This window comes from Anser brachyrhynchus (genome assembly GCF_964034855.1).
Source record: "Anser brachyrhynchus genome assembly, chromosome: 1".
NCBI lineage: Eukaryota > Metazoa > Chordata > Aves > Anseriformes > Anatidae > Anser > Anser brachyrhynchus.
The window spans coordinates 211370134-211390587 of NC_137694.1; the positions used below are offsets into that span (position 1 = coordinate 211370134).

The 20454-nt window shown below is 48.5% G+C and overlaps 2 protein-coding genes across 4 annotated transcripts in view; one reads left to right on the top strand and one right to left on the bottom strand.

The window, feature by feature from the left end:
- Positions 1–20454, top strand: part of MRPL48 (mitochondrial ribosomal protein L48) — a 125465-nt gene that overhangs the window by 60235 nt on the left and 44776 nt on the right. The window lies entirely within an intron of this gene.
- RAB6A (RAB6A, member RAS oncogene family) overlaps positions 1–20454 on the bottom strand; it is a 58151-nt gene that overhangs the window by 6367 nt on the left and 31330 nt on the right. For 2 of the 3 annotated variants that reach the window (XM_080559878.1, XM_080559877.1), the window contains exons 2-6: positions 16607–16665; positions 11857–11910; positions 10206–10311; positions 8219–8330; positions 6964–7057 (exon numbers count right to left, since the gene is read on the bottom strand). In XM_080559878.1, the coding sequence (XP_080416004.1) occupies positions 6964–7057; positions 8219–8330; positions 10206–10311; positions 11857–11910; positions 16607–16665 (425 nt within the window). Of the gene's footprint in view, positions 1–6963; positions 7058–8218; positions 8331–10205; positions 10312–10378; positions 10485–11856; positions 11911–16606; positions 16666–20454 lie in introns of all 3 variants that reach the window. The other variant, XM_080559879.1, reaches the window with a different exon arrangement.

A 20454-nucleotide genomic window follows, 5' to 3' on the forward strand; every position in this document is an offset into this window, starting at 1 on the left:
CCGAAGAGGTTCCTACGTGAGCAGAGGACAAAGCTGGCGGGTAGGAAGAGGCAAAGCACGTTGTGACTCCCGTCATCTCCCTCGAAACTGCTTTGGAAACAGCCCCCAGCATCCTCGCTCCTTTTTCACCAGCAGCAATGCACCGAAACTGGGACTGAGCCCGGGGTATGGGTCTGCCGAGGCCAACGCTTGATTTATTTTGCCGATTTTAGCTAACGGTTTCGAAGCTCAGCGTTCTCACCCAAGCGTCTGAGCCATCATCCTGAGCCGCCCGGCCTCGCTGAAGAATTCAGGCAAAACCACACGTCATTTCCTCACACGTCAACGAGAAAATAATGAAGGTGTGCCAAAATTCCAGGTGCTGAACTGTGGAAGCCCTCCACGCTGAACAGCCGGCAGGGATGCCCAACCGCCCGAAAGCGTAGAGGCAACGAGGACCTCGTGGTCAGAATTAAATGAAGGCAGGCAGACAGGGACCTAACCGTTATCCTTGTACCAAGAAGTCCCGTCGAGTGGTTCGACGCTTCCCATCGCGTTATCTGCTCTGCTTCCCCCGTCTCAGCAGCCCTCCTAGCTCTGTTGGAAGAAGCAGCCTGACCTATTTTCCAGGCCGCTTCAAAACCAAAACCAGACGCGATCTCTTAGGGTTTAAGAACAAAACAAAGGGGAAGAAAGACGCTGCGGACTCTCAGAGTGACCTCCCACCATATCCCCGTGCTCGGCGCTATTTCTCCTCGCCGCTCCAACCAGGTAACTGGCAGAGCTCTGCCACCCTCAGCTGTGTGACTTTTCAGAAGGTTTTTTGTTCACTCGGCACGGAACTAGACCATTCACTATCATTTTTTATGTTTTTTCCCCCCTCTCATCGAAGATGGTCAAGAAGTAATTTAGATTCCATCTCACCTTCCCTTGGAAGACTTAAAGTTTTAGCATTATATCTGAATCCACGACACTCGGCAATCTCAACGCTTTGTCTTTCATGGTCTTGGACAAACCTCCCAAATCTACCACGTTTGGGTACAGAAGGCTCTGACTCTCCCCCTTTACCGAGCTCTGTCCCTGAAATGATTTCTGCTCCCCAAACTTTTGATATTTAGCCATTTCAAGTTCATTTTTACGAAGGGAAACGGCTTAGCGATCATCATCTGGGCACCTAGCTCTGCGGGGGAAGTTGCGTTCGATCTCCCGCCCCTCCGACGCAGAGCAGCAGTGGGAGGGATATGGCAGAGGGAGAGCGAAGCCCCCACCTTTTCCACCCTAACCCCAAAACACAGCGCCATCCCAGCTGCAACACGGAGAACCACCTCCGTCCCAGCCAAAACCAGGACAACTTACGGCACTTTTTTCGTTCTTATCCTGCGGCAGAGCCTGAAAGAGGAATTCTGACCCAGCCCTCGACGCGGGGTGGCGGGGGGCGAGTCCCCCCCCGATCCGTTTTAAAGAGGGATACGCAGGTTTGGCAGAGTCCTGGCCCTAAATGAGGCCGCTCGCTTAACACCTCCGCTCTGACAGAAGGAAACGCGACATCTCAGGTCTCTCTGCTGTTGGCACACGCTTGGAAAATCCTAGGTGGAAAGAGAACTGCAAAAAGGAGTTTTAATCACGTTTTAAAGGGTGACATCACCATTCCGTTCCCCCTTTTACAACGCACAGCACCAAAGGCTGCAAATCAGGGAGGCAGTTTACGGAAGGGAAGGGGGAGGATGCTTTAAAAAAAACCCTGAGATGATGGGAACCAACTGGAATCACTGCATTTAGACAAAACTGCTGCCAGAAAGGCTGTTTAAAATAAAAGAATCCTTTTTTAACGCGAAGACCGGGAATAAAATTGATGCCTTTCGCTGTATTTCTCGCCCTGAATTATTTGACTACAAAGAGGAATTTGGCAACTACGAAAATCAACTTTCTTTCTTATTAACCTTCTGCTTATCAGCCGCAGCATACGCGAACAAATCCAATTAGGGAAACTTTAGGATGGGCAGAAAGCTGCCTTCTAGTTAGGGACCTTACTGCTCCGCAGTACCTTCGGGACCCACGCCAGCTCTCTTATCTCCCTGGAAAATGTCACAGGCAGCGGCACGTCTACACACCGATATAACGCGGTGTGCACATGCATATACGTTTGTGCATGTGTGTGTACACGTCAACACACAAACCGCGCGTTTTGGTGAGGATTTGGGACTTTTCTCCCACAGCAGGAGTTAAATGCAGCCGTCTGAAAGGCTAAGAGCCACACGAAACCTATTCCCCGGAGCAAAGCGAGCGAAGTATTTCCCTAATTCTCATTCCCCAAGGAGAGCTCTGCAACTCCGAGTAACTCGTGCCCATCAAGCAGACAAAAAAGCAAAGGACAGGGGGAAGAGCCGAGCTGCTGGATGCAGCCAGCTCCGTGAAAAAAGGGTTACCCGTGGGGCCACGGTCCTTCAGCCGTGAGAAAGTTCTCCTGCCAAAAACCATGCTCAGACTGGGGCTCTTTGAGCAGAAGCGTGAAGCGTGCCAGGTACTGCTGGAAGGAGGCCTCCAGGGCTCTCCGCCCCCCATCTCTTTTCCACGAGATGGCAAAACGAACCCTGACGTATTCTGGGCATGAAGTCCCCAGGCTAACAAGAAGATGCCCCGAAACACGGGCTGCCGAGACAGAGCACCAATCTCAGCGTCTTTTAAAGCTCGTTCAGGGCTGAAAACCAACTGAAGCAGGGAGTGACTCTCTGCGTTAACCGCAGCGAGCTATCCAGTTTTCCCCTCAGTCTTAGGGCTCTCCTAGCTGAAACTCGGAGGATCCAAAAGCCAATTTTTTTTCCCTCTGTTGCATCTATTTAACCCCAGGACAATAATATCACCATTTTCACTCCGTACATCCTCTCGTTTTTCCTCCAGCACCCCCTCCCCGCGGCCAGAAGGAGCAGAAGGTGTACAGGAGCTCGGGGTCTCCGTACATTAAGAGGTCCAGCAGCACAGGAGGGCAGTCCGTTACTGCCTGGTACAGCTAGAAGAGACGAGACTTGGCCCCAGCAGCTCATCAGATCAGCCCCCGGGGAACAGAAACGACAGAGAAGGCACGAAATGAAAGCCTGCGGTGGCTGGCTTCAGCTGGCACGCGCACAGGTCGCAAACCCTCTGCAGAGGCTGCGTGCACACCTGCCTCCGAGCCTCTAAACCGTGAGGTCACTCATCTCACCTCGGCCCCCAGCACCACCAGCGAGCTGTTTCCTCTCATCCCACAGGGGAATAGTTAAAAAAGCCTGTAGGTTCACCATCTTCAGCAGTATGTTCAGCATGTTCCCCTTTATTTCTCTGTTGGCGGAAGATCCTGGCACTGAACTGCGTGTTGGTGCAACCCGCCTTCTAGAGGCACGCAATAAAACCACTCTGGATTTGCGGGATGGCCACAGCGAGCTCAGAGCTGTAGCACAGCACCCTTCCCTCTCCTCAGTGCTGCCTGCCTGCAGAAAAGGATGAAGGAGAGGCCAGAAGCAGTACCCACGGTCAAAAGGACGGAACGAAGGCCAGCAAACCAGTGCCACAGCCAAGGAGGTGAAAAAAATACCTCGGCCATTATTTTCCCCAAGCAGGACAAGAAATTTAAGTTTCTTCTGTATCCTTACAGTGGGGCAAACGCTGATGTGCAAAGCTCGCAGGCAGCATCGGGCAGAGAGGGCAGGCGGGCTGCAAGCGATGTCTCCGGGACTCAGGCACACGAGTGAGGCTGGAACTCCCCGAGAGCTACGTGCTGGAGAGGATGGGAAGCAAGGAGGCTGTACGGGGCCGTCCAAGGGGCACACAAGAGCGAAGTGAGACAGATCTGGAGGTGGTAACATCAAGATGTACACGTCCAACACTGCAGAGAACCCAAAACCCTAACGTGAAAGGGATAGAAATTCAAAAGAAACAACGGGGGACTGGGGATCCAGCTCCGTCCCAAACCTCCTGCATGAACCACAGCTCCGCAGTTCACTGCCTTTGAAGCAGGGCACAGCGTTTAGGGCCAGGAGACAGACGTTGTGCTGGGAAGAGAGGGCACTGGGAAAAAAAAAAAAGCATTTTATTGAGTTTTCTGGGCTGCCCAGGTGGGTTGTCAGTGCTTCCCTCAGCAGCCTGAGACGTTTCAACACTGACAGACAAGAGCTTTGCATGGAAGGGAAAAAACAGTTCATATCTCAGTCATATTTAGTATGAAAGTTGCACGGTAATTGCTAAATCCTAACCTATAACCTAGTGGACGAACCCATGACTTGTCACCGGTCCAAGCTTCACCTCTACGTGAATATTCGATATCCGGCACGAAGCGATCGTAATTTGTACGTTCATGTCTCATTAAATACGGACTCCTTCCAAAATAACTTGACCCGAATTAAAAATCCCGTACGAAAGTTAACTCGGACAGTAATTGTTCTGCGGGATCAGGATGTGTTATGGAACGACGCTGTCACCTTAGGGGGAAGTCAAACTTGCATTCAGCTTATTAACGGAAGATTTTATACGGGTATGGTACCATTCTGCAGCTGTATCCACATTTTCCTGCTTCACTGGGAAAAGAAGCTGTTGGCAAGTTAGTAAAATAATTTCAGACTATTCAACAGAGAAGCTGCAAGGAAAATAAAGAACTAGATTACTGGTTTAAGCCTTATCCATTGAGAGTTGTTTCAATAACTGCTTATTAAGCTAATAAAAATGAAGGTTTCAAATATTCTACAGTATAAAATAGCTCTGAAGCCCCTAAAAATCACAGTCCGTGTCTGCAATACAGCCATCGGAATCTAGAAGAAAAAGCCACTTTTAGTTCTTTTCCAATAAGTACTCACATCTTTTGTTTTGGTATCTTGCACAGAGGATAAAGTCACTTAAAATCTGTCTCCTGTCCAACTCTGACAAGGCTTCACGCCACGGATTATGATGCAGGGATATGCAGCAGCCCCGGGTTTTTTTGGATAGTACTGTTTGACAATGTTAGCGAAGAACAAGAACCGCATCTCTGCACACCAGATCTGCACTTTAACAGAGGGAACTCACCCCCAGGTTACCCGCTAACACCTTTTTTTTTTTGCTGGAGCTGAATTACCAAGCCTATTTCCTTACAGCACGTAACCTGGCAATTAAAATCAGAGGCATAATGTGTCTAGACCTCCGTTATACGACGACGAATTTTCTCTAGAGAGAGTGCAAGTGAGGCTCCAGCTACCGAAATGGCTTTGTGTTCTGACAAGCTCGTTAGCACAATCCCTAAATGGCTTCAGCACAAAACGCAAGGAGGTGAAGTTGGTTCCTTCGTCACGCATTAAATGGAGCTACCATCCTTAAGGAAGGCAGCGGAGGCTTTACAAAGCGCGCGTTTTATTAAACGACAGTATTTTACGCTAAGATGGACTACGGGCATACTGGATTTTCCCCCCTTCGCGTCTCAAATCATCAGGCCCCCAACCCAACCAGCGCTAACCGGCCCCCAAAAAAAGCCCCAAGCTACCTTTTACAGGCTTGGACACGCTTCTGGGGACGTGGCAGGTGCACGGCAGCTCCCTCAAGAAAAGAGGGAGCAGAGCTGCAGCAGCGCCATTCCTCTCAGCGCCAACTGCTCCCAAATGCAAGCCCCGCTCCGAGCAAACACCAAGGGCTCCAGCAGGAAATCCAAGCCTTAATTACAAGGCAGCCTTTGTGTTGTGGCACGATAATTGGGGGACCCTGGAACCGAACGCTTTTTACGCTCGCTAACGCACGGAAAGGCAGCGCTGAGTTAACACATCTCATTATTCCATTACGGAGGGAATAATTTTGCTACTAATACGCAAGGTCAAGGGACGTTTTAATAACAGACCCTTTCGTCCCATCTATAACATACACTCAAAGTAATTTATAAACCTGCTTTAGCAGCTCCTTACAAACTCCTGTACGCGAGCTACTCGAGTAGCTACACGTATAAAATAAGGCCCCCTTCTGACCTGAACCCACGATTCTAAAAGACATAATATTTATATTTTTTACGTATTTATCTATGCACACACATGTGCGTGTGCTCGCTCTGTGGAGGTACCCGAGAGCGAAAGCCTTCTGCAGCTTGCAGTCGTTATTTCCTCCTGCCGTAACAGCGGCTGCCAAATGCTTTAGTGGGCATGGCTCCGTATGAGAAATTGCAAGATCAATGAAAGCGCAGAACCCCGCTGAGCCGGGAGGGATGGACGGCTCTGGCTCTGTACGCAGGAACTCCCAGTAAGCATATTTGCTGACATAACTAACAAGCCTAAACAAAAACCCTGGCATGTAAACACCAGATCAGTTGCGTAGTGTTTACTGCTTTTACCAGCTCACAGATTGCCGGGTGATTTATCTTCGTTAGCGCAACTGATTAAATTCTGACCTGCTGGATGGAGTTTGAAGAGCTGCAGCTCATCTCGCAGCACAAAACCGAGTCGCGCTGCAGTTGCATCAGCTCACAAGACATCTCACTGCTTTCCCCAATTCAAAAGCAACTCATCATCTAACGAAAATAAATAGCTTCAGCCGTCCAAGAACATTTGCTCGAACCTTCAGTGCCTTCCAACAGAGCAGGAACCCCAGTTTATGCTGTCTCACTATATGGTATGAGCATTTTAATCCACCACATTCCTCCTACGTTGCTTTGCCCACGTTCATTCACTGAGCAGGTTTGGGTTGGTGCTTAAATCCCTTCAATCTGAACACCATTAGGGGCCGCATCAACAAGACTTTGGGAAGGCATGATTTTGTACCCACAAAGCTCCTTCCTAATTCCTCTTTTCTAAGAGGAAAGAAGCTCCAAGTCATTTGCTGCAAGGTCAGGGATCCTTCAGCCAACAATTTAACTCCAAGATCTTGCTTTTTATGCATGAACTCCTAACGTCCCTCTAACACCCCACGCAAAGACTTCCCGATGCCTAGGAGCCGATCTTATTTCCACACTGGTGCGCTGACAGAAGACGTCCGAGGGCTGGATGCAGGCACCACGTTACTCACCTGTTTTACGTTGTATCCTGCTTTTGCACTAGTTTCGATGAACATTACATTCAGCTCTTTGGCTTTTCTTTCTCCTTCCTCAATGGACACTTGTCTGGGGAAGAGAACACAGAATCAGAAAAAACAGACGGACGCCTTGGGAATTTAGGTTGTTGTCTTTAACCCAAGGAGATGGCTCCTACGTTAACAGTTCTCAAAGCGTTTAATGCTTTTCCCTGCACACAGATGCCACGTTTTGAGCATAGCTCTGCACTAGCATAACCATTTCATCGTATCAGATGGACTTCAGTGGCACACCTGGCTCCCAAAATAAAGCAGCTGGGAGGGCCAGTGAGGCTCCTTAAGTCCCTGTCCAGGAAGCTGTGCTTTTATGGTTGAAAAAGCAGCAACTGAAAGACTTTGATACCCAATAACAATCATCAACTTGCAGGCTACGGAACTATTTTAACAGAGGACCAAGCACAACCATCTTATATCAAACGACTTTTGTTGTTTTCCCCCCACCCAGGTGTCCCCCCAGTTAAGCAGTCTGCTAAAATCTGGAGAAAACTTTGTCTCAAGAGCTTCCAAACAAAAATCATGAGGCATCTGTGCGTGTGTGAGTGCGAGAGAGAGAGAACAGTTTTTAATAGGAGGTTTATAGATTTTATATAATAGGTTTTATAAATCTGAAGGGTCACAAGCTATTCTGAGAAAACAGGGATTCCAATCAAATACAGAATACTTCCGTTTCGTGCTTTAGTTTTACATTTTTATGGCTTTTTACTCCGTGTTAGCAGCACCATAAACCCAGAATCAGCAGAGTACACAGCTAAAGCTGAGGATGCACACCTTCAAATAAAAATATTTCAGTCTGCCAACTTAGGAAAACTTACCTTGTAGACTTTTAAATGGGAGGATTACTTGCACCTATCACTTGTACCGCAGCAAATTTATGAAGTCTGAGTATTTGTAACCACTTTAGCTTATTCATTCACTGATGCAGGTTGCTTTTAACGTCCTGTTCTCTCCTGACACCTGAACAACTGGGTCACAGTTTCTCACTCATTCATAGCATCGTGCTGCAAACTTGGGCTTGCCCGAAAGAGAGGAGTTTAAAGATCTGGGTTTATCTAGTCACTGCCACCTCCAGCACAGTTAAAACAAACTTGAGCATTTTGGAAGAAAATAGAAGTGTTCCTTTTAAAATAATCATCTTGGAGAAAATAACATCAGGCTAAGAAAAGCATCCAAAAGATGAGTTATTCCTCCGTACCTCTTATCTGCTAGATCTGTTTTATTTCCCACCAGCATGATGATGACATCGCTGCCCCTTTCCGTTCTGACATCATCGATCCATTTTGTTGTCTGCTGGAACGAGTTTACATCTAACGGAGAACAGTGGAGAGGATTGTCACTGCAGATATTCTTCACATTTCACCGCTAACACATCTCAAAGTCTCATACAGAAGCTTCGTACCCTCTGGAATTGGCATAATAAGGTGATGAAGAACCAGCAAGCGAAACCCTAAGTGCCCCACGCTGACGTGTAGGAAAGCTTTGGCATTAACTTCAAATGGGCTAGTAACTTGGCTCCCTGGCTTGGAATTCACCTCGAACGAACGGAGTTGATCTCTGACTTGGATTTGACAGCATCAAAAATGAGAAGTCTCATTGTTCTTTTAGACCAGCTCCCATTTTGTTCAGCTGAACAAAAATTTTGTGTAGATTTTTGTACAGAGGTCAACACGATGGTGCCCTTCGTTCTTAACTGCTCATGACTTATGCCCCTACAGCAAGAGGCTCCTACGGTTTCACTGCCTCTCAAAGGTATTTAATACCAGCTACGCGTTTTGTACAGCTGAATCGCTTCTCAGTTGCTAGGTTTAGGGTTTTCCCTAAGAAATATCAGGGTTATAAAACCCTACCAGCAACTCCTGCACTGTTGAACACTGAGTCCCAAATAGTTCGTTTGCATGGAACAAGAAACAGAAATTTAACGTGTCCACAGGAACTTTTTCTTAATGATACGTCCTCTAAAGAGGGAAGGTAATTTTAGGAAGCTACCCTGCTCTAACGAGACAGCACGTTTGTAAAAATGTTTCCTTTTCCCATAAGGAAAACTGCCACAGAGCTCAGCATTTGCCAGTCGGCCACCCGAGAGCATCTGAGTTGCCTAAGTAGTTTTCAGCACTTAGAAAATGGGGGCTCTGCAGCAGTTCTCGACAGTAATTGATTTTTTTTAATGGCTTCTACTGCATCGTAATATATTGCGTGCCAGACAGGCAAGGCTTGATCATTTGCCAGTGTCTTAATTTGTCTCTTTACTACTCAGTAATATTGAATTTGCTAGGTCGGTAAGAAAAAACTCCGAGGTTCACAGCTAACTTGCAATTTTAGCTCATGTGAAAGCGCTATTTTTAACAACTAAAGATTTTATAGGTAAAGCCCTTATTCCTGCTATAATCTTCTAATATTTATAAATCAAAGGACAAGCTCTTTTGCATTTGTAGAGATCTAGGCCATTGCTCTCCGTCAGTTTTGGTTTAAAACTGAAAATGTCTACAGGTTTAATTCTTCTACACCAAATCCAAATTTCTGCTCTTTGAAAACACTGAACCCTAGTAAATCAGGGGTCTCTGGACTGAGGGGAGGGACAGAAGGAGAAGAGTTGAAGAAAGCACTAATATTTTAGTTCACAAAAATGTACGTACCTTAGTAAGAAATGAAAGAGCACTTGTTAAAAGGGTAAGGGCTTAGGGGTAAGTCGCACATTGTGAAACGTGATTGATTCAAATGAAAATGTGAGGTTAATGCACCTTCCCCCCAGCCCATGCCCAAACCTTGTGGGGAGGGGGGGGGCAGATGGAGTGAAGCAAGCTACGGCTACCAGCGCAAAGTCTAAATTGAGAATTCAGACATCTGCGAACGTGAGTCAGGTGTTTGAGACCAAAAATCACAGGTCATACCGTGATCGAAAAGCTGATGAAATGGGGTAAAAGTGCAACAAGACCAGCCAGGACTCAAGGCTTCAGGAGGATGTGATAGGAAAGGGTTACAAAACGAGGGCGTTTATGAGACAGTTCATACGTTACGACAGCAGTGATTGGGTGGCTAGCTTAAAACTTAGCTACGATGAAAGAAAACGTCTTTTTTTTCATGCCAGAATGGAGAACAAGCACATGGCTGTGATAGGACATGCAAAGCTAGGCTAAAGGATGGAAAGGGCAGAGTATTAGAAATGCAGAATTCCCCCCACTCACTTGTGATATCATAAACAACAACTGCAACAGTGGAGTCACGAATGTAGCTAGGAATCAAGCTCCTGAACCGTTCTTGACCTGCTGTGTCCCATAATTGCAACCGTACCTAACAAAATCAGTCAAACAAGCAAGAAAAATAAGAAAAAAGGTCAAACCCAGTGCAATATACCTACTTGTGATATCGTAAACTACTACAGCAGCAGCAGAGTCACGGATGTAACTGGGAATGAGGCTACGGAAACGTTCCTGACCCGCAGTATCCCACAGCTGCAACCTGATCTGTGGGTGGGAGAAAATTAAAAAAGCCAAACTGCCACTAAAAATAAAAGAGTAAATAAATCGCACTTTTTGAAAAAGCTAAAGAAAAATATAAACTCATGCAGGAGATGACTGGGGACTGGGAGCAGCTGCGAACTGTCTCCTCCTTTGCAGCAATCTCTCCCAAGCACCTGTAGTAGCCAAACTGGCGGACGTGCACCTATCTTCCCTTTCTGCTCTCTTCTCTCTTCAAAAACGTTTTCCTTCCAGAAGGGGAGAAATAGGATTGCTCAGCTTTCAAAGGGAAAGGAGCAACAAGGTAAACAAGGCAAATATTCACCTGCAGTTCTGCCTACACAAGGTTTTCATGCTCTGCTGCTATCCTCCCGCGGGACTCGAGCACGTAACTCTCCAGCAGCCTGGAGGACGGTTGCTGGTGGAAGAATCCAGCCCCACACCACACTTCTAAAGGAAAAACCTTCGGCTGCTGCCAAAGCACTGGAGAAGCTACTAACGTGAATTTTTTCAAGGAGGATAAAATGCTAGTTGCACTCTGTATTCAAGCCTTAGCCACATTTTAAATTAACATGCGCACAGATGAGGTTTAACGTCTCTTACCAGCAAGGTTCTGAAAGAAAAGGCAAGAAATACTACAAGCAACGTGTGTGGGAAGATGTGCAAGAGTCGTTTTGCTACGGAAAGACCATCTCTCATCACTGAAGCACTTTTAATGCAATCACATTCATTGTGAGTTTATACAAAACCGTAAGCTTATGCAGCACTGCTCAACTTGCTTCTGCAAGCAGCTGAACCGAACTTCTTAATGAAGGGAACTTCTTAATGAAGGATCTGAGCTAATTTTAAACCACAGACTTTCTTCCAGAGAGCGGTGATTTCATTTCAGGAACGAGAGCTGCACCAAGCTAAGTAACAGGCATAATTTGTGGGTTACTACTGAAGGCAACCTTTTCCTATTTAAATAAGTCATGGTGAGGACTAATGAGCTAGCTACGAACTGGCAGCATTTGGCAAACTGTACCGTACCCTTCAAAAGCTGAAGGGGTTAAGCGTGGCCCCCTTCTCTGACCTCCCACCATGATGCAAGCTAGCCACATAAGCTTTCTCCAAAAAAAAGAAGACAGCAGAGCAGCTTCTGCCACTTGCAAACCGGCACTCCCGAGCCCTCCACAGACGAGCCCGTGGCGATTTCTCCTTTCCCCACCGAGGGAAGGGAGCTGTCTGCACAGCGCCTGTCAGCCTGGAAGCAGCTGGTAGGTGAAGGCTCAAGCTTGTCCTTTCAAGCGATCTCAGAACCGCGTGCTGCACAGTCACAGCAGATGCCGATCCTCGTTCCTACCGTACACAGAGCAGTGCCAACGAAAATCTTACTCACTGTTCGATCCTCCAAATACATGGTTTTCGATAAGAAGTCAATGCCAATTGTTGCCTGGAGGGAAATAGAGAAAAAAAAGAAAAAAACTTCAAATTAGGTACCAGAATAACTGCAGCAGTTTTCAGGGGAGCGAGCATTTCTGCCACAACTGTAGTGGATCTGCAGAAAAAAAACGTGTTTTCTTACTTTCAGGATGTTGCACTAAGATTCGTTTAGGAGTTTCTTTAATATCCGTAACTGGCACGGTATCGTAAGCACAAGAAGTTGTTAACCTTAACCTTAATTTATCTGACAATTTAATCCACACAATCATACGGGGATCAGCAAGGATTCCTGTGCATGTATTCTAGTGTCCATCAGCTGAACCACGTACCTTCACTTCAAGCCTTTTTCATCAAGGCTACGGTGGGCAGCTTCACATCTGCAGCAGCACAAGAGCACATGCATGCACACAACAATTCTCTAATAACGTTCAGCTCATCCTACAGCTCACTGCAGCACGACTGCGTCCGAGCTGCTAGACGCTAGTGGGAGCTTCGCGTAGAACATCCAAATGTGTTTAAGAGAAAGAAAAGAGGAAAGCACTACTAAGTGCTTTCAAGAACTGCTTTTTAAATATCTTCTCCCCGTATTTCATGGCTGCATCGAGCAAATCCGAGCTCTAAGGGTTCGTTTGCATCAGGGAAACAGCTGAGCTGAGGCTAAAGGGGTGCCCAGGGTTTAGCAGGACACCGAGCACCTCAGGCAGCTGCACCCTCAGCAACATCAGTAGAGCCTAAAAGCTAATCCAAATAAATTGATTTAAAAAAAATAAGAATAATAGACAAGTGTCAGCTAAGACAAAAAGATTTGACTTCCCTGCTCTCCCATGTTGAAGCAGGAATTTCTAGCGGAGAGTTTATTTTACTGTATATGCCTTATATTGTTAGCCTTCTATTATGCCATCATTATATATTATCATAATTAAGTCCCTGTGTTCTGTCAGATATTTTAGGAGGTAGGAATAAAGAATAGAGCCAGCCAGCCTGCTTGAGGGCAAACAGACCTGAATTTCCACTTGCAACTAAGCCTGACACATCTGAAAGCAAACTTTCCTGGCTGGATCAGGACGGCAGCTTTGAAGAGACGCAGGCAGGAACAACAAAACCTGGAGGGTCCCGACGTGGCTACCCAGTGATTTTCACCCGTCCTCATGAGCCGTGACATTACCAGTTCAGACAGACGGCACTGAAAGATGGACACGAGAAGCCTTACACGGCTAACAGAGCAATATGCCTCCCTTCTGCTTTTGTGTTGTATTGTTTGGGGACGGGGTACTCCTCTACGACTGCCTCAAAGACGTTTCTGTTTTCCCTTGCGGCTACTTGATTTGCCTTCGCAGAAAAAAAGCTACAAAGCCCCTGGGATCTCACACCACACAAGTCACCATCCCGTTGCGGCTGACGAGCTCTCAGACTCGGATTTTTCTCTGCTCTCAGTAAGAGCTGGGACATCAGCTGCACGGGCCGAACCTGCCTCAGCCCCTGCCTCGGCCCTCCTCGCGCCCAGCAGCTTCCTCACCGCCGTAACAAGTCCCCGTGTGCCTGCTGGAAATGCTGCACAGCTCCGTCAGGCCAGCGAGACTCCTGCACGTGGACACTCGTAACGTGGGAGATGGGACAGAAAGGCCAGGCCCAAAACTTACTTCAGATCCTGGCAACGAAAAAATTTGCGCTGATCGTGCTGAGAAAACAGGCCGGCAGGTCCCTCGCTTCCAGGCTGCGACAAAGCTCTTGTTTCTAAGCCCCTACCAGCTCTGAGAATTACAGGAGATTTATTAACATTAAATTACATTTAATAATTGCATTTAAGAATCACACAACTGAGAGCCAGATGCGTGTGTCCACCTGTACTGTTCTGAGCGTCCCGCAAGGATACGGAGAAGAACCAGGAGCAGATGGCAAGGAGAGGAGTCAGGCACCCCCCACCCCAGACTTGTACTAAAATAGGTAAGCTACCAACAGACATTTTGTCACAGTCCTGACAAAAAGGAGGAGAAAAGCTCGGGGAATCTTCACAGATCGGTTGTGAGGAAGAGCTGGGCAATGTATGAGTGGAGAAAAAGACTGCTTCCCGACGGGACAAAACACACGGACATAAAACCGCTGTCACAAATGGTTCTGTGAAATGAAGCTAGCTACCCTAATTAAGAGGGAGGCGGGTTTAATCCACTTGTGAAAGGCTGCGTACACAGGACAAACAATAATTAAGCATGAGAGGTACTGCGAGGCCCAACTGGAAATCCAAAGACTACAAAAGCCCAACACAGATGCTCAGGTGGGCCACACTGCGGATGGGCATCAGAGCAGTGTTTAATCCAGCTATCCTCACATCCCTACCGCCTAAGGAGGACACCATTTTATAGACTACACTTGCTGACACAGAATGAGCCAAGACTACGCGAGGAGCCTGAGGCGAAGCAAGAACCAGGCCCAGTCACAGGCCAGCGCTCCAACTCAGCAGCGTCCTCCCCTCCTTTCCTCCAAGAGGCTGAAGCTAAAGGGAAGCGTGGCTTCTAATTTTCCTCTTGCATAACACGGAGTCATCGCGTTTGCCAGCGCCGGCCTTTCATTATGCATCGCACACAGTGCCACAGAACAAGGGAAACCTCTCCTAGCACGTCCGCGGAGAAGAATCTCTCCTGGTAATACAGCAAACGCCAATGGCACGATTTTATTCCAGGCGTTTGGGCTCGACGCAGTACAGCGAGTTCTTGGTTCATTCACAAACGCTGCTTTCATAAAAACAGCTTATTAATAAGCTATATGGGCAACAGCTGAACTCCTTTTATCTAGCAGCAAGCGAAAAGGAAAGCAATGTACAGCACAGAATTTATTAAACGGCAGCTTGCTATTTTTACCGGCTGAACACAAAAAGCCTTGTTCAAATGATAGGTTGTGGCAGCTTTCGGAAAACACGCATTCAAAATTTATCAGAAATGTCCAGAAAGAGCAAATCATCCATCAGCTAACCTACAGCTGCAGTTAACCACATACAGTTTTCCATACACGTTATCGGTCGAGTACTTGGCTTTGAGAGGTCTCTATAAAATCCTGGGCATCGAGGTGCTACTAACATGACGTGATTTTGGCTGAATTACTTCCATCCTTATGACTCATTCCTTCTCCCAGCTCTATCAAAATAGGACATATTTCCCTACCTCGGTCATGACTCCAGCAGAACAGAGGTCTTTGGATGAATGACGCTATCCCAAGTACATGAACACGCAAAATAAGCGCACACCAGTGATGGCAAAATCGAAGCAGTTTGGTAAACCCTCAAGATTTCTCACTGTTTTAAGTCCCACTCACTCATTTTGCAATCATTTAGTGTATTATGTCAGACCAGCTTCCCGTGGAGACTACAATATTATCATAAAGCACAGAGGGTCAAACCTCTTCAAGAAAGAACTAGGACGCGAGCTCCGCAGAGAAAAAGGAGTGGACCTGAAAGAAAAATACTGTGGGGAAAAAAAAACACAACACAGATTAAATAAAAGAACTGCATTCACATGTCCATGTAATTACAGTGGGTAGAATCTGAAAGGATGTTTGCTCCCTTGGGAGCAATGATGTGTACTCTTGCCCTCCTACACCATAGAAGCTTCGCTTTTCCTGTCGTGAAGTGAGAACTTACGTCTCACTCTGCCCAACTTGCCTAGCAGCAGCAGTGAGGAATTACTGAGGAGGCAGGAAGGAAATCATTAATGGGTAAAGAGATTTAATCAGGAGATACTCGGGCAGACACTAAGTAACAAAAGAGACACAGCTTTTTGTGCCTTTTTCCCATCACCTTCTCCTCCCACCTCCCTAAAAAATCCTTCACATCCGTCAGGGAACAGATTTTCTCAGTTTAGCAAATATGGAACATCACCAAGTGCAATCAAGCCACGAAGCAAGCTTTTCCTTGGAGAAGACCCACTTTAGTTTATGAAACTAAAGTCTTCAGTTTATGAAGCTAAAGTGCTTTTAGGATGAGCCCGGAAAGGTGGCAAGCTATAAAATTTGGGAGCAGGTGACAAAAATCGCTCCTCTGGAATTCAACTTGCACCAACTTGAAGAGACTCGTCACCAAACCTTAAACAGCAACGGGGCTGCAGGGCCAACTGGAAGAGACGACCACTGCTCCAGCCCCAACCTTGCAACCCCAACCTGGTTTAAATAATAAACACGCATAGCAAACAGTCACAGAATTGGAGGGGGGGCAGGGAATGAGTGCCTAACAGCCAGTTCTGTGGTCTTTGTTTCAGCAGACAGCATAAAATGGCGTCCTAAAACACACCGAGCCCTACAGTCCAGTGCTCTCCGCTCCTCAAGTCCCCGCTCACCCCACCGCACCACCTCTTGCAGTTCGGCCTTCTGCCTATTCTTTTGAAGAGTCGGGTACCCGTTACATTTTCCCCGCGGAGGCATTAGATCTGTGATGGTCTGGTAGAAAACAGTGAAAAAAATGGGTGGACTTCACAGCTGCTGTCACTGAGGTACACCTAAGAGGCCTACGAGGCCTTCCAAAGCCCAGCTCATCCTGCTGCAAGCAGCAGATAAGCTATTTGAGCAGAATCTAACACTGAAACGCCATTCTGAAAGGTTATTAAAATATAAAGCTTACGGATTTAACAGCTAAGAGTCTGGTCAGAGCACTAACTATTATCCGCTGCACTCAAATGGATTCCTCCTGGCCTCAGAGAAGGCGATAACGTGGATTGACTTACCTGGTAGGTGTTGTCAAAGCTGTCATACATGAACCTGGTGATCAAGGAAGTCTTCCCCACTACAAGAAGAGAAGAAAACACAGGGTCAAGGAGCTATTTCGGCGCAAGTTTTAAGTGAGTGGTTTTAAAATGGTTTCGGGCTGAGTTTTACGCAGAGTCCCGCAGACCCGTTTAGTGCAATTAAGCCTCCTATAAACGAAAGAGTAGTTATTTGACTCTAAAACTGCAAATCCGCTAACGTGCACGTTTTTCTGAAAAGGGTTGGCTCTCGCAACGCTCCCGCGAGGCTTCCTTCCCATCTGCCCACGACGCCCGCAACCCTCACCGCTCCGTTAACTTCACCCTCCCTCCGAACGAGGCGTCCACCACTCCTTTTCGCGCAAGCAGGTCGATCTGCTGTCAAAGCTGCCGTTATCCGCCCCAGCCACGGCCGCAGCTGCTAAATCCACGGGGCGCCGGGCCAGGCTTTGCGGATTCAGGAAGCCAGCGGCGCCGCGAGCTCAGAAGGCGGCACCGCAGCAGCTGCGGGCACACCTTGGCTGCCCAAAAACCCAGCCGTCTGCAACGCTGCCGCTCCTCCACTTGCAGATCTGCTCGGCCCCGTTAAACCTCCGGTGTGTAGAACTGTCAAGCCGCTCATTTCATAACCAGGATCTACATAAGCCGTGTGTTTATGTGTACGTACGTGCATATATGTACGTATATATGCATATGTATACATATACACGCACATATATATAGTTAAAAACACTTCCAGAGCACTCCAGGCGGGTCTCAGACTACCTCGTAATCCCCTTTTTCTTAAAAACCAAGTAACCGGAGGTTCATTTCAGAACAACCATCACCACAACAGTTGTTTTCCACGCTTTGCAAGGCCAACGACACAGCGGAGCTGGGATAAAACCTCACTCACACCCAACAGACATCTCCCTAACCCATCCCACCTTCGCCCAGAGGTGCAGGAACACTTGAAGCTGCCTCAGCTCAATGTGTTTGAAGACTCTTAATTGCAGGTAGGTCATTTAGGAAACGGATTTCCTCAAGGATAAAAAGGTTGTGTTGTCTTGTACAGTCCCCCTACAGGGGTGTACGCTCTCGGGAAGGGTGGCGGGGACCATTAAGAGTAAGAGAATTTAAGTCAAAGTTGTATTTTTAAAAAATCATCATGCAAAAACTTCAAAAGTTGTCACACTTGAGCAGCATTTTAATCCACCTCCAATCCTCCGTCAGCTGCAGGGGAGCTAAACCAGCAGGGATCCAGCAGACAACCTTGGAGCAAAGGCTCCCAGGTCAGAATTTGGATTCCTCCGCGAATTCTCAGCACGTTCAGCTCCATCGGCACAGCCACGTTTCCCCCCCCCCCCAGGTTAAAAAGCTGCCGTCGCAAACGGAGCCAACTCCCTTCCACGAGGTTTTCGGAAGCGACGCGTCTCAGACGGGCGGGATTCCTGAGCCCAGCGCTCCAATTCACCCTGCGACGAACAACAGCACAAGCCGCTGCAGGACGAACAGCCACGGGCTGCAAGGTTTCACCCCAGACCCAGCAACACCAAGAACCCACGAGGAAAAAGACGAGAAAATCCCACGCCTCCCCGCCGCAGCGCTTGGTACAAATCCTAGCGCCGGCTTTGCAGCACCGCAAGCAAGCTGGCTCGTCCTCACCGGGCCACCGAGGCGGCCGGGTAAACGGAGTTCTTTGGGGCGTAAGGGGACGCAAGCAAACCCACCAAAGGGTTCGTTTTGGTAAATCCCTTTTTCGTTTTTAAATCTTCCGGCGAGTCACCTGCCTTCCCACCACGCGCTGAGGTGTCTTGGAGGGAGCCTGGTCTAGAGAAGAAAATCTGGGAGGGGTGCCTATGAGCTCCTCGGGCTTCTCCCCCGACCTTCCCCCATTTCACAGAGAGAGGAGGGAAACGGGGTGCAGCTTGGCTTGCTCGTGTTTCGGTAACCGCTTCAGCCAGCGTTCGGATCGAGTTTCTCAACGTGCTCCGGCTCTAAGACATTTCTCCCCCCAAACAGAGCGGGGGTCTTGACGTAGCACACCCGTAGGACCCCGCACACCCAGGCGACGCCTGCGCTCGCTGCCCCGCGGAAGGCACGCCGCTACGCGCCCCGTTCAGAGCCCCAGACAGGGAAGGGAAGCACAGAAATGAATCTCTTGGGCAATGGGGTCGCTCGCGTTCCTCCCGTAAAGAGGCAGAGCGCGGGCCTCCGGGCCAGCCGGCACCAAAACGCCTCATTTTGTGAGCGGAACGGATGCTCGGATGGGTTAACGGTACTTAGATGGGGGGGAGGGAAAGGGGAAAGGGGAAAAGGGGAAAGGGGGAAAGGGGGAAAGGGAAAGGGGGAAGGGAAAGGGGGAAGGGAAAGGGGGAAGGGAAAGGGGGAAGGGAAAGGGGGAAGGGAAAGGGGGAAGGGAAAGGGGGAAAGGGAAAGGAAAGGGGGAAAGGGGAAAAGGGGAAAGGCAGAAAGGGGGAAAAGGGGAAAAGGGGAAAGAGGCAAAGGGAAAGGAGGAAAGGGGACAAGGGGAAAAGGGAAAGGAAAGGGGGAAAGGGAAAGGGGGAAAGGGAAAGGAAAGGGGGAAAAGGGAAAGGGGGAAAAGGGAAAGGGGGAAAAGGGAAAGGGGGAAAGAGGGAAAAGGGAAAGGGGGAAAGGGGGAAAAGAGGGAAAGGGAAAGGGGAAAAGGGAAAGGGGAAAAGGGGGAAAAGGGGGAAAAGGGGGAAAAGGGGGAAAAGGGGAAAAGGGGGAAAGGGGGAAAGGGGGAAAGGGGGAAAGGGGGAAAGGGGGAAAGGGGGAAAGGGGGAAAGGGGGAAAGGGGGAAAGGGGGAAAGGGGGAAAGGGCTCAGACAAGAATACCCGACTGCCTCAAACAGACTGCAAACAACTGGGCAGGCAGTCTGGGGGTTACAACCAAAGCAGACACCCAAGCTTCCAGCCTCGTTTCGTTAAGCGCTGCTGGGTTAATTTAATCTCTTGGAAAAGTTTCAAGGCGCAAACACGTCCAGGGCAGCATTAAGTCGGCGGCGCAGTAGCAGACAACGGCCTTCAAGCCAAAATATTTCTGGTATGCTGCTGGGACAAGAGAAAAAAAAGAAAAAATAAGCGTTAACGTTGTCCCTGGAGGAGTAAAGGTGGGGAAGGAGAGCGGCGCAGGAGGTCTGCCCTCGTGCAGGGGCTCTGGAGGAGCAGAGGGAGCTTCTGGCGGCGGCACTTAAAGCTCCGTTACGGGAAATGAGAAAAAACTCTGAACGGCTCAGGAGCTGAGGAAGAGCTTTTTTGGCACGAAACCTCAGCCTGCGCGGATTACCGGGAGGCGACGGAGAGCAGAGGAGCGCCTCAGTGGTACAAGTAGGTTGTCCTCCAGCCTCTTCTCCCTTGGAAGACGAAGACCTTACCAGCTAAAAGGCGAGTCCGAAGCCCTACCGGGAAAGGCGCACGCTTTCAAAAGTCCGAGTAATTCAAGTCTGAAAGCAGCTATTCAGCCGGGCAGCGCATTCCCTGCTCCTCGGCACGCAGAGCTGTCGGATGCCATTCATTCCGCCGCAAGGAATTTAGACACGAGGCACCCGAGAACTTTTTTGAAGCGCCGAGAAGCCAAGAAAAGAAGCGATTTAACCAAAAACCCCGTCTGTCCCGGCGCTGGGCGTCGATCCTGGGAACTTTTCCAAGCGGCTGCCCAACAGCAGCGCCGTGGGTTTCATCCGGGGAGTTTTCCGCTCCTTTTAAGCTTTTGATGTAAGGAGCAGAAAGCGCCCACGAGCCAGCTCCTAATCGCACCGCTGCGGCTCAGGCACCGCCGCTTACGTGCCCGGATCGATGGAAAGGCAGCCAACCCCGCCGGCAATGGT